We start from the raw sequence: 14,184 nt of genomic DNA, 5'->3' as shown, positions 1-14,184 counted from the left end.
GGCCCCCCGCCCCCGCGCCGGGTCCTCCCCTCCCCCCGCCCCGGCGGCCCCAGCCCCCCGCCCGGCCCGGCTCCGCGCCGCTCTCCCGCCCTCCTCTCTCCTTCCCTCCCGGCCGCGGAGCAGCATGGCGGAGCCCGGGCAGCGGCCGCGCGGCCGCCCGCCGCCCCTCTGAGCCCCGCTCGGGGGCCACCGGGCGCCCCAGACCCGACCCCCGCCCCCGCCGCGCCCGCCGCCGCACTTGTCCCACCGCGCGCCCCCTGGAGCACCGCGCACCCCTGGGACCCTTGCGCGCCCCGGGTCCCCAGCATAACCCCGGGTCCTCGCGCGCCCGCCGTCCCGGTACTGCTCCGGGAACACCGTGCACCCCTGGACCGCGACGCAGCTCCGGGACCTCCGCGCGTCCCGGGACCCCGGCGCGCTCTCACAGCCCCGGGGCTCGTCCAAGCGGGCGGCGCGCCCCGGTGAGGGGGCCCCGCCCCAGAGGATCCCCCTCTTACAGCAGGCGGAGCCCCGCCCCAAAGGGACCCCCGGGTCCGGCAGGGACATCCAGCCACGCCCCAAAGGGCTCCCGGCATCCCGCGTCCGGAGCCCCGCGCTGCGGAGGAACCTCTGTGCCCAGCCGGGGGCTGCCTGCCCCGCCGAGGGGGCGCCTCCCAGGACGGTCCCCCGCGCCCCGCAGGCCCGGCAGGATGCACGCCGCCCTGGCAGGGCCGCTGCTCGCCGCCCTCCTGGCCACCGCCCGCGCCCGCCCGCAGCCCCCGGACGGAGGACAGTGCCGGCCGCCCGGATCGGTGAGCGAGCGCCCGCCCGGCCACTCTCCCGGCCGCCCGGCCACTCCAGCCCCGCGGGGACGATGGTTTGGGGGTCCTGCCTTCCGCACCCACTTCGGCCCACCCGCTCCACCTCTCTGCTCCGGGCGCTGCCTCGGGCGCCCTGCCCTGGCTTCTGCCGCCCGAGCTCCTGTCCCGTGCTGGGAACCGAGCTGGGGCGCTCCCTCTCCAGCTCCTTCCCCACCCGCTGACGCTCTCGGGCTCTCCTCGGACTTTCGGTCCCGCTTGGAACTTTCCTCTCTGTGCCCTTTTGGACTCCCCTCTTACTTTGATCCCGTCTTTACCCTCTGGTTCCTCTCTTCCCACTTCTGACACTGTTCCTTGCCTTTCTCTTCTCTGCCCCTTCCTCTCGTTCACACGCCCAGACTCCTCGCAAGCTCCCCTCTCTCTCTTGACCCCCGCCGGTGACCTCAGGCAAACTTTCTGCATCTCTAGCCCAGGCCCCAGCACCCACGCTCCCAGGTGCCCCCGGTTTCACGAAAAGGATGAAGATTCCAGAGGAGAGGAAAAGAAAGTGCCAGGACATGCTGGCCTAATATTTCTTTGGGGATTGAGTAATTACTAAGTTTCCTAATTTTCCTTCCAAACTAAGGAATCCCTTGATTTCCCTCAGTCTTTCTCCCTCGAAGTGTAAACTAGTGCCTTGAAAATAACCCTGGTTTGGAGACCAGGGAGCAGGAAACCGTCTGTAAGGTCCTCACTGCCTGCCCAGTTAGTTGACCTTGGGCAAGGTGCACCTCCAGCGACCTGACTTGTATGGAAACAGGGACCTTGGCGACAGGCAGAGTCCTCAGTGCCAGTCTCTCACCAGGATGCTGAGATTTACATTTGTTGACTGTTGGTAAAGTAAGGTACTATTCCCTTTCCCCACCCCAACAGATACTTTTCTTTTGTACTAGAATCAGGCAGAAAAATTTTATGAGTTGACGGAAAGCTTGCAGGTAGTGGCTGGCAGTGGACGGTCCAGGGGGTGTTCCAGGGTCGATGGCAGTGATGGTTCAGAGGATGTTCCTGGGTGGACAGTGACTTTGCCTGAGAGACAGGAGAGACCCTTTCTCATGTCCCTTGACCCCTTGACCTAAACTGGATTGGAGAAATGACCCATGTCTTCACGACCCTCCTTCATCTCTACACACACACACACACACACACACACACACACATTCCTCTTCAGAGCCTAGGTGACGGCAGACAATTAGACTTGGAGCCCAGGTACACCTTTTAAAGGGAGGAGACTGGAAAGCATGTACATTTCTTGGGACTAAGTCTGTGGAATCTTTCACTCCCAAACCAGGGCCTGAGACTTTACTTAGCCTGCAGGTTTTAAAGCACTTTCTCATCTGTGGTTTCAGCTGGTAGAGCAGAGTAGCTGACACCCCAGACCTGCCCTCCAAAAAGAAAACTGCATCCGCCCTGCTGAATGGGGAAGTAGCTGTTTAAATAGGCTATTTTTAATAGGTGTTCTGCTTTCAAAGTGCTCTTGGCGTGTATCTTCTAATGGTTGGATTTAAAAGTTATATGACTTCCTCCCTTCTTGCCAGAGCAGGACTCTTGGTCCCCCTCTCCCCACCCTCCACATGAAACACCGCCGGTGAAGGTTTGGCTTGGCCAAGATTAAATATTCTCAGGTGGTGTGGCAGTCCTTGGCACTCACAGCTAGAGCCAATCATAACGAGAGCTTCCTTCACTGCCTTCACTCCTTCTGAGCCTGGCACTGCTCTCTGGGCTTATTTACATAGATTGTGTCTTTTCATCCTCCCAACAATCTTTGAGGTGGCTGCTCTCAGCTCTCATTTTACAGATGGGGAAACTGAGTCTGTGGGAAGTGAAACAGTGTGCTTAAGATCATACAGCCAAGACAGGCCAAAGCCAGGATTTGAATGTGGGTCTCAGTTTCCAAAGCCCTTGCTCCTTCCCATCGCCCTAAGTCGGTCTCTGTCTTCTATCCCCACCTCCACCTGCCCCCTCTGTTCTAACCTTCTGCTGGCTTCAGCCTGACGGCCTTCCTTCACCTCTCCTTCTGCAGCAGAGGGACCTGAACTCCTTCCTGTGGACTATTCGGCGTGACCCCCCGGCCTATCTGTTTGGCACCATCCATGTCCCCTACACCCGCGTCTGGGACTTCATCCCGGACAACTCCAAGGCAGCCTTCCAGGCCAGCGCCCGCGTCTACTTCGAGCTGGACCTGACCGACCCCTACACGATCTCAGCGCTGGCCAGCTGCCAGCTGCTGCCGCACGGGGAGAACCTGCAGGACGTGCTGCCCCGCGAGCTCTACTGGCGTCTGAAGCGCCACCTGGACTACGTGAAACTGATGATGCCGTCATGGATGACACCTGCACAGCGGGGCAAGGGGCTCTACGCCGACTACCTGTTCAATGCCATTGCGGGCAACTGGGAGCGCAAGAGGCCGGTGTGGGTAATGCTCATGGTGAACTCGCTCACGGAGACCGACGTTCGCTCCCGTGGTGTGCCAGTGCTTGACCTTTACCTAGCCCAGCAGGCTGAGAAGATGAAGAAGAGCACCGGGGCCGTGGAGCGCGTGGAGGAGCAATGCCATCCGCTCAATGGGCTCAACTTCTCCCAGGTAAGCACGGGGCGCCTGGGTCCCAGAGCCCAGCCGTTCCCATGTGCCTTCCTCCTCTTCTCAGATTGTCTTCCTCCTGCGGCCAGATCCTGTCCTTCCCTTAAAGGGAGAGGGTCTTTCGAGCTGTGGGGCAGCTGTTGGCTGCCTTTGTGGTGGTATGAAGACAGACTGGTGTGTGCTGAGCTTGGGGGTGAGAGTTCAGGTGTTTGCTTCTGTCTCAGTGTGCTACCTGGTGGGGATATATACACTCCCCACCTGCTGTGCCTGCCCGAGAAGAAAGAATTTCCCTTGGAGCATCACAGTGATGAGAAACAGAGAGAGTTGCCAGTTTGCATCTGACTTTCCCTGAGGCCCTGGGGTTTCAAGAGCAGGAGGTTGTCCTGAGGCCATTGGGAGGATGCATCTGGGCAGCCGTTGTGTGTGTGTGTGTGTGTGTGTGTGTGTGTGTGTGTGTGTGTGTGTATGTGTACGGAGGACACATAGAGGGAGATGTGCTTCTGGGGTTGGGAGGCAGGAGAGATGCAATGGACCTGGGGTCCGGTGGCCCTGGCTTGCAGGTTGAGGTTAAGAGCTGCCAAATTTCCCAGGGTCTCTACAAAACTCCATGTGCCCCTTGGACCGCCTCCCTAGGCTGAGAGAAAGTCAGCAAGGATAGTTTGGGGGTTAATAACTTCAGAGAGATGTGTTCACTTCAAGGTTGACAGTTCTGCTTTCTGAACCTCAGGCATGGGGGCAGGGAGGAGGGTGGAGCTTATCCGGCAAAGTGTCGTTAAAAGCCCTGTCTCCATGGGCAGAGGTCACTCACAACTCACTGGCCCCAAACTCAACTCTGAGGCCCTGGGAACAATGAGTTCACATCTGTGCCTTGAGACGGGCTGTCAATCCCAGAACAGGCCCTCCGAGTCAGGGGTTGGTGGCTCCTGCAAGCAGGACCCTAGGCAGGGCCCTGGGCCCATGCCCTAAGTGAGGCGTGGTCCCCAAGACATGCTTTTCCAGGAAGGAGCCAGCCCGGTAGATTGGCTGGACCACAAGCTCTGCTGCTGGAACCAGACCTGCTTGTGCTCCCGAGATGCTGCAAGCTCTTCACCAGGGAAACAGGAGCAGAAACTGATCCCCCTTCAGAGATCTCTGCTTTTGTTTTTCCAGGGGAAATGCAATATTGTCCCCAGGGAGGTAAGAAGCCAGATTGATTTGCCGGCCAAATGAAAGGCGGGTTTGTCGGTTCTCCTGCTGGCTCTCCCATAATTGTGGAGTCCTTCCCCAGAGGGCCCGGTGGCAGGAATATTGGGGCAGTTAGTCACGCCCCGCAGGGTTCTGACTACGCCTGACTCCTTCTCCACGGGGAAAAATCCTGTGCATTCTCTGGCCCGGTGCTGATTCCTCTGAACGTACCGGCTCACTCCCTCTGAAGTGACTTTTCCCTTGCCAGCCTCAGGAGCTGATATTATCTGTGTTAGGCTCCCCAGTGCTCACCACCCATCTCATTTTGGAGACAGGTTTGTGGGAGGCCTCTCTGTTCAGAGGCCTCATGTCTGGCCTCGATGTCTTTTTTTAGGCCGGGAAGGTGGGCGACCCACTGTCCCTCTCAACACCCTCTTTGTACCAACCACAGAGGAATCTGACCAAAGCCGAAGGGAGCACACAGACCCTCTGGTTAAATAGCCCCTGGCTTTAATCTGTCTCTCTTAAAACAACAAAACTATCTTTCTTCGAGGTCTGGAAACACTGCTGTGCAACCAAAGGATGGCTCTGGTAGGTTGAAAACATTTGCTGGAAAGCATGTGAGGTTATGTTTTAGGAAAAGTTCCTGAGAGCCATTCATCGGCCAGCAAGAAGCCCGCTGACAGTCCCCAAAGCCCATGTTTGAAGATCAAACAGACTCAAATTTCTGGTTTCAAAAATGCACCCACCCCATCACCAGCCTGGGCCGTCTCTTAAAATTGTTCTTGGGTCCAGCTCCCTGAGAGGGCTGCAGGAAGCAAGTCCTGAACAAAAGAAAACAGGACTCCTCTCGGTTCCCTAATCTGCACACCCTTCACCACCTGCCAGAGTGCCTGACCTCGCCAATTTGTCCTGTTATCATTTTGGAGCAAGGTGATGAAATCTCTCCTCCATACTCGTGGGCAGACATGGGCTAACTGGGAAGGGAGCGATTCCAGAGCCTGGGCAGATGGAGTTGTTAGGGATCCCCAACCCAAAAGTCAGAAATGCAACAACAGCCTTCTCAGTAAAATTGTATGCACGCGTGCACAGTTTGATATGAACATCTGTGATGCATTATTGTACTGAAATATCTGTTAAGTGCATCAGATTTTTATTTTTTCTTTCCTCCCAGCATTACTGTTATTGCAAAATATTTGGGGAGGGGGGAGCAAAGAGAAGATGGTGAGGGATAAAAAAGCTTGAAAAGAGAGTACGTTTTGTTAAGACCTGGGATTTTAATTTTGATTTTAGTATTTCTCAAAATTCTTATATTTTCTTCTAGTCAGATTATACCACATTTCCCCTAGCTAAATGGAGAAAGAAAGCTATGCCGGCTGAAGGTAGGTCTTATGTAAAAGTTTCTTCCATCTTTGCACAGCATGCAAGATCAAGCTTCTTGGCCCTGGTCTCTAATTTTAATATGAACTGAGCGCACTGAACCCAACATCACTGTGTGCTTGCTATGTGACCTTGAGCAAGTCACTTCCCCTCTCTGGCCCTTGTTTTTCCCATCTGTGAAATGAGACACCAGGATTAGGTCATCATTCAAGCCACTCAACCCTGACATTCCATGGGACCATTATAATCAACTCCATGTGCCAGGCACCCTGCAGGAGGCTCTGCACGCTTTTTCATCTTGTCGGAGTCTCACAACCCTATGACTTTCTTAGGTGGGCACTCCGAAAGCCTGGATGACTTGACCAAGGCCACAGGGAACAGAGCCAGTCTGCCTGACTTAAGGGAAGGACGCAATCCCCTTGCTGCCCTGGGTTGATTCCCGGGACGTCCTGCGTCTGGGTGATTCGTGTCTTGCAGTTCTTCCTTCAGTACTTTCTTTTGTACCCTTCTTTCCTTTAGGGTAAAGGGCTTCACAGTTTACTTCTTGGAGAATTTACCCTTGTAGAGAAATTATTTCCTTTGGCTCTGTGGCTAGAGCAGGGATGGTAAAGGGAGGTCCTCTAAAGATTTCTCTGATGTGTTTATAGGCAGCTAAGCATAGTGGGCTGAGGGATGGGAGTCTAGCTTCTAGGTTTCGATCCCAGCTCTGGCTCCAAAGCCCAATGACTTGTGTATAACTCTGGTGTTCTTGTTATCTATTGAATGGAACAGTAGTGACTAGCCTTTTTTTTTTTTTTTTTTTTTTTTTTACAACTGAGCTGGTTTTGTGAGGATGTGAACCAACGTGACCTGTGGGGGGGTTGTCAGGAGGGTAAGAGGACTACCTAGACATAGGGCCCATGCTTGGAAAAGAGTCTGGGAGGCTTCAGGACAAGGGAAGAAGGCTGCATGGGAGGCGTCACCTTCACCTGTTGGCAGCTTCTTCCAGCAGCTGTGCCCACTGCCTGTGCTTTGCTGAACAAAGTAAAGCTGGAGTAATAGGAGGCAGTGGTAGCCCCTGCGCTCAGGGGCCGGGGGATGCCTGAGTCTCGAGTCTAGATCTTGTGACAATCTTGAGACCTGCCCATTTCAATCAGCTCTGCTGGCTGCCTCTGGGGATTGGTACCAGCTGCCCCGAATGCAGTGGACTGATTAGGGGACCTCTTTCTCCCTCTAGGGGGCCTCAGTGGCCCCCACTTAGTTCGGTGGAGGCACTGGATGAGGAGCCCTCTAAGTTATGTGGTTCTCCAAGGCAAGATGAAAAAACAAGGACACTGCCATTCTGAACTTGGCTGTGATTTAACTCACACGCCGACGCTGTTCATCTAGTGTGTGTGGCTTGGGTGTGGCTGCCAAGGGTGTCCAAGATGTTTGTAAAATTCTACAGCCTCCTCTTAAAGGAGTTAGAAAGCCCAAAGTCATCATTTATTGAGCTGTGTCTCCATACAGGGCGCTATATTAGACCTCGTAATTACATCATCTCTAATCCTCCCAGAGATGTGACAAGGCCTGTCATTGTATCTCTTTTACAGACAATAAATTAAGGCTTAATAGGTTAAGTCATTCGGTTGTGATTATACAGCCAGGTCAGGGGGACTCAGGATTCAAGCGTGAGTGTGTCTGATGCCAGAGCATGTTTTTCAAGATTCCGAGAGCTGATGTAATTTTGTTTTTAACAGTCAGATGGCATTATCTGGTGATGTGTGTATTGTAATGCAGGGAGATCATCGTATCTTGCTAAAAAATAAAATAGAATATTAAAAAAATGTATTGAAAGAGATTATTGAAAAGTGCTGAAACTGATTTTCTCCCTGGCTTAGAAATTGGATCTGATTCTAAAATAGGAGTTCTTGCCTGGAGAATCCCATGGACAGAGGAGCCTGGAAGGCTACAGTTCATGGGATCGCAAGAGTTGGACACAATTTAGCGCACTATCTTTCTTTCTTCTAAAGGCTTGCCCAGCTTTCCAAGGGACCAAGGTGAAGACAGCACCCTTAACACAGGCTCGGCAACACAACTGAATAAAGGGTCTCCTTGGTTATAGTCAGAGGTCCTAGTCTATTAATACATCTGAGGGAACGGCACATATTATAGGGTGCTTAATTAGGATTCAGAGAGAGAATGAATGGTCAGAAACAGTGATATGACCATCCCTGCTTCCCTTCCTTCGTGCAGCACTATGGAATGAATGAAGAAAGACGGCGCAAGCCGCAGTGAAGAGCTCCCTCCTTGAACTTTAATAGTTCCTCACCATCCTACAAGGACACAAAACGTGGAAATAATGAAGCGGGCAGTGGAGTACAAAACAGGCTCCAGGCCTACCCTGTTTCTACCTTGGCCATGACTTTCGGCTTGTCCTGTCCCTCTCCGGGCCTAGATTGCCTGCTCTGTCCCGCAGTTTCCGGGACCCGCCCAGTTCTGACTTCCGTGTGCTCTTCTGCAGTCCTCGTAGTTTGGAGGGGCTGGGCCACCCTGAGATTTCCAGGCTGAGTTCTGCACAGTTGGGAGGGGCTGGCCAGCTTGTCTATGGTGGGCTGCTGCTTATACCTCATCTACTCGTGCTGAAGCCTGCTGGTTCCAGTGGGTGACCTGCTGCTTCTTGCTTCCAGCCTGTCAAGCGGATGGAGCCCCAGCCTGTTGTGGAGCAGTCTGGTGTACAGCTGCCCAGCCTTGCAGCCTGCCCTTCCCCAGGACTCCTCCCTCACTGGCTCCCCCATTCATTCAGCCAGAGCATCTTAGTGTCAGCCAGGATAGTACGGGGAGCAGCCTGGATTTTTCCCCTGGGGAGTTTACTGCCAAGCCAGGGGCAATATCAATGCTTTCTTCTTAACAGCCGTGGAAACCGAGGCATGAAGAGCCTGTGTGTTAGCCTCCCCTGTGTCCTGCCTGCACGTCACCTTTCTGTTGCTGTCATACATTCCCATCTCATGGAACCCACCTCTCACTTCCCATCCTCCAAGAATGGCTGTTCCTACCCCCACCCCCACCCTCTGGGCCTCCGTGGCAGCTATAGCAGCAATAGCAGCAGTGACCTTTGGCCTCTCATGTCCATAGCACTCATCCCTATTTGTGGCTTCCTATCAGATCCGTGTGCCCTCCCCAGATCGAAAGGGTAAGACACTTCTCTTAAGACCAGCTGGGCACCCCTAAGGACCTGCAACCATGCTGAGCCATCTTCTCTCTGTGGGTCACCCACAGAGAGCCTCGGGGTCAGTGTTGGCTCTAAGCACAGGCTGGGCTAGTCCACACCTGTAACTGCAGATCCTGGCCTGGGAGCAGGCACAGCCTGCAGCACCCACTGTGGCTCCCATCCCAGCCTTGTGGTCAGGAGCTGTTCAGCAAATATCTGTCACATGGTGTGGAAGTCACCTGGAGCACCCCCAAGGCCTGACCCCTAGACATGTGTACTCTCATTTTCTTTGTGTGCCCAGAGAGCTGTTTGCAAAAAGCCCCTGCCAGCACAGCAGGCTCTGTTCTTTTTTCTTTTTTCCCCTGGCTTGGTTAATTTCAAACTTTAACATTCAATGTTCTTAAGCTCAGAAGCAGACACATAGCATGGCTCAGGTCCTTCCATCAAAGGAGAGTAAGGCCATAAAGCCGGAGGTGTGACCAAGATGTCATGAAATATTCTTGTCTCTGAATCAGAAGTTCACAGCATGAAGTCTTCCTGATTTACAGAATCTCTGAGCTGGGACTTGGAGACTCAGGGAATCTAAGAATGGTGAAATCTTAGAACATTAGCCTCAGAGGCATTTTTGGACTCAAAGAATCTTCACATCGTGAAATCCTAGCCCTTTAGCTTTGAAGACTTTTCAGCTCATACACACAGACTTCTAACATCTTAGAGTTGGAAGGGACCAGTTCTCAAGAATTCCAAGAAGTCCCATCCTCAAACACAGTGATCTCCTCCCTACAAAGCTTCCCGCCCTCCCCAGGCCAAAGAAAAGCCTGACTTTGTGACGGAGATAAAAATGGGAGCGTGCCTTTGTTAATAGTTCCCATTTGGACATCTCTCAAAGCCAGGAAGAGGTCGCCTGGTAATGCAGCTTTCCAAGGGAGGAAACTGAAGAATAGGACGAGCCTGCAGCCAGGCAGCCAGGCGGCCGTGTTTCTTTCCCCCTCAAGTTTGCTTCTAAATATTATCCACTTCACTCCCTTTTATCTCCCATCACTGGCTCTCTGTCCGCCCACTTAATCCACAGGCAGCCGGTGGCCCAGCCTTCAGCTCTGCTCAGCGGCTGCCAAGCTGTCTGGCCTAGCTGCTCCTCCAGGATCCACAGGCTTTTAAATCTGCGCAGAATATCCGCTGGAACACAGAACGTTGCCCCAAGCTTGGAAATGCTGTTGCATGTGCTGGGCCCCCTCCCTCTGCAGGAATTTCCTTCTTTTCTCTCCTACTCCTGAATCCTCTGAGATCTCTAAGACTCAGCTCCATGCTGTACCTCCTCCAGGAAGTCTTCCCAGAATGCTTCTAAATCTCATCTGCTTGGGAGGACTTGGGGCAAGCTTTTCTCTGATGATGCAGCCACGTCTATTCTTTCCCTCTGTGAAATGTGTGATGGCATTTTATGATATTCTTTCACCACTTAGATATTTTACATTCTATTGTGATTATTACTGCGGCTGTCTTTTCTTTCCTAATCAACCCAGCTTCAAAACCTAGCTCAAAATATGCTCAAAGTTGATTACAAAATGAGACTGGATGTTTTCCAGTTCTGAAGTTGGGGCCCTGTGTTGTATCCTGTGGTTGAGGTGTTGGCAGCTCTGGATGCTAACAGGAGGCTGCGTGTTGGCCTCTGGATTCACAGAAAGCCTCAGACTGCCCACCTGAGACATGGAAGCAGTTCAGTGCTATCGCTAGTCCATTGGTGGGGACTCTATGACACCACAGGTCACTGTTGAATGTCTCTGTCTCTCCATCCCGGAATGCTTTGGTGTCTTCTCTTCCTTGTCTGTTCCTGGCAAACAAAGGCCTCTTTTTTTTTTTTTCCCCCTCCTTCTCTCTACTCAGAGTTCATGTGATCTTCTCCAGGGTCACTACATCCCCCATTTTATTTTCATTTAAAAATGTTTAATTTCAACCATACTTGCTACTTTGCTTGGGCTCCCGTGCTGCCAACCTGTTCTAGGCCTCTCTCCTTCCCTCTCTCTGTCACACAGTCCCTGATCAGGCCTCCATGCATTTGCTTATGCTGTTCCTCTACCTGAGAGCCCTCCCTGGTTTTTATGGTCTGGCTTTAAGGGTCCCTGAGGGCAGCCATTTGAAAAGCCTGGACCCTTCAAGCAAATGATTCCTTATAGCCAGACTTTCATCCGAGAAGATGAAAGTCACAAGATTGGACTGTCCCCTCTCGGCTGATACTGCCTGATCATAACTCAGGCAGTCTGAGTTTAGGTGCAATGATGTGATTGGCTTTCAGCATTGTAAGTTTTATTTTTTTTCCTTTTCGTTTCTGATTTTTTTTTTTTTTTTTGAGGCTTACTTGACGACATGGGAACCCACTCCAGTATTCTTGTCTGGAAAATCCATGGATGGAGAAGCGTGTTAGGTGACAGTCCATGGGGTTGCAGAGTTGGACACAACTGAGCGACTTCAGTTTCAGTTTGACATTTATATTAGAGATTGAGAAAGAGTTAGTGCTCTGGTGATGGGCACCTGTCCCATCATGAGGACCCCACCTTCATGACCTCTTCTAAACCTAATTCCCTAGTAAAGTCTCCATCTTCAGATACTATCATAGTGGAGGTTAGGACCTTAGCATATGGACAGAGTGACGCAAATCTGCAGTCCCTAATAGCGAGTGAGTCATACCAGGGCCACTCTGCATGCTTGACTGCCCTTGAAAAGAGCCAGAAGGTCATCAGACTTGGCCCACACAAGTCACGGCCCTGGAGCTGTCTCTGGTGGTGGCCTAGGTCCTATCCAGTCTCTTCAGTGGCCCCTGCTGCTGGCCCGTGTTCCTCCCCTGACTAGGCAAGGTGACTTCTCTGGGAGCCAGGGGACCTGCAGGTTCTTTCAGATCAGACCCTAACCACCATCCACCCTCCCTGTGCATGCCAAGTCACTTCAGTCATGTCTGCGTCTCTGGGACCCCATGGACTCTAGCCCACCAGACTCCTCTGTCTGTGGGAATTCTCCAGGCAAGAATACTGGAGTGGGTTGCCATGCCCTTTATAGGGCATGTCCCTATATATATATGTGATTCCTGTCCCAATATATATATATGTTCCTTTTCTCCCCATCAGGTCAGGAAGAGCAGGGGAAAGCACTCAATTTTACCTCTCTTACCTGTGAGCCTGTTTCTTTGCATGAAGCTTCCTCATTCCGAGGAACATCCTGGCCTGACTTAACCTTCAGAACCAGGAATTAGTCAGTATTCACCCAGCATAGCACAGACTCAGCTCAGAAGCCCCCTAGGATGCCTCCAGGCAGGGCCCAGGACAGGCCAGTGCTCTTTCAGGCAGGGCCCAGAATCATTGCACTCATCAGGAATATAGGTCACCTAAGGCTAGTGACCTAACCTTCTTGGGTCTTAGTCTCCTATCTGCCAGTTTCATCTGATTGCTATGAGGATCAACTGATTATGAAGTACCAGACACCCATGGTTATTGCATCTTTAAATTAGCATCATCATATAATTTTTCCAGAAATGTTTTTTAGTTCCCATTGTGTGCCAGATACTGGGATTTGTGCTGAGATACAAAAGTGAGCAAGAAGGACGAGGCTGTGATGCCTTCCAGGGTGGGGAGGGGAGGGAGCAGAAGCACCTTACACTGTGGGGGACGGTGGAGGGGGGAGCCGTAGGCAAAGATGGGGGGTTGGTCTTGGCAGGTAATGTGATGTGCTCTGGGAGCCGGCTTCCCACTCCTGCCCACCTCTGCTCCCAGTCAGGGTCAGAGTGCAGTCGGCTTTGCTCAGACGAGATTCCGCTATTGAAGATGCATGTTTCCTAGAAGCGCTGCACATGGCCCCGCCTGCCCCTCAGTCAGCCCTGGCGACTGTGCAGGAGACAAGGCAGGCTGCGCCCATGTCCCCTGGCCAGCCCTGCCCTGGGAAGCCAAAGTGCACAGATAAAAGGCCAGCTCCTTTCCAGTTCCTCTTCTATTTAAAGGACTTACCTGCTTCCTCCCTGTTATGGTTCTGTAAAGTTTCCTGACCAGTTTTACCTCCTGGCGACTTAGGGCGACTTCTAGGCGGTTTGTAATTTAAGCCTCCAGCCCCATTTGAAACCGCTTTTGAGAAAAGAAGCTGTGGGCAGAGAAAGCCTTTCGGATACCTCCCTGTCTCATCTTTTTGCCCTAGTTCTCACGGTTTCCTTTCCTTGAACTGCTCTGCTTTGAGTTTGAGGAGAGACAAAAGCCTAATTGGCAATGATAATTCCAACCATTTGCATCGAGGTTTGCAGTTTCCACAGTCTTTCACATGCAAGAACTCTAGCTCGAAATTCCTCCCAACCCCCCAGACAAACACCTTGAAGGGGGCTGGACCAGTTTCCTGTCCCTACCCTCTCATCTCCCCTATTTTGACTCCCAGTGCCCCCCCACAGGAGAACTAGTTGGGTGGCTATAAATTCTTCAGGATTATGGGATATTTTTGAGCTCCAGACCCTCTGCTGGGGATGAGATGCAGTCTGAAGAACTGTGTATGGGCCATGGGTGGGTGAACTGAGTCACTTTGGGACCTCAGGGGCCATAACTGGTACGGTCACTGTGTTTGAGTTTGACTGTTTAGTTGACCCAGCACTATATAGCCCCCATGCCAAGGCCTTCTGGTGGTCTTGCAGGTGACTTTTCTGTTATTCTGCTTCCATCAGTGTAGTTTTATGGAGAGGGTGATGAGAAAGGGATGCAGGATTCTTGATGGAGAACTTGCAGTTTCAACAGGACCAGGGCCCATGGAGATAAGAGTGGGAGAGGCCTTGCCTGGGGGAAAGAAACTGTTAGGCAGAAGTGCCAGATGGGCAATGCAGAAGGTTTGCAAGGAAGGTCTTTCTACCCCTCCTTCCATTGACTGTACTCTCTCCTTTTCCTCTCCAGCTCCCAAGACAGCCATTGTTATTTAGTGCCTATTATGTGCTAGACCTCGGGTTTATTACAGTTAATTTCTAAAATACTCCTGAAAGGTAAGTATCATTTCCCCCATTTTAGGAGCTGAGACTAAGTACTTTGTGCAGAATGATGGAGCCA

General features: G+C 52.4%; 1 protein-coding gene across 1 annotated transcript in view; it reads left to right on the top strand.

Annotated features, from left to right (window-relative positions):
* TRABD2B (TraB domain containing 2B) overlaps positions 243 to 14,184 on the top strand; it is a 221,041-nt gene continuing 207,099 nt past the window's right edge. The window contains exons 1-2 of the mRNA XM_018043936.1: positions 243 to 791; positions 2,857 to 3,417. Of these exons, the coding sequence (XP_017899425.1) occupies positions 690 to 791; positions 2,857 to 3,417 (663 nt within the window). The 5' untranslated portion in view covers positions 243 to 689. The remainder of the gene's footprint in view (positions 792 to 2,856; positions 3,418 to 14,184) is intronic.

The sequence above is a fragment of the Capra hircus genome, chromosome 3, assembly GCF_001704415.2.
Source record: "Capra hircus breed San Clemente chromosome 3, ASM170441v1, whole genome shotgun sequence".
NCBI classification, from domain to species: Eukaryota; Metazoa; Chordata; class Mammalia; order Artiodactyla; family Bovidae; genus Capra; species Capra hircus.
Note: the sequence above shows the minus strand (reverse complement) of the source record. Positions and strands in the feature narration are given on the sequence as shown.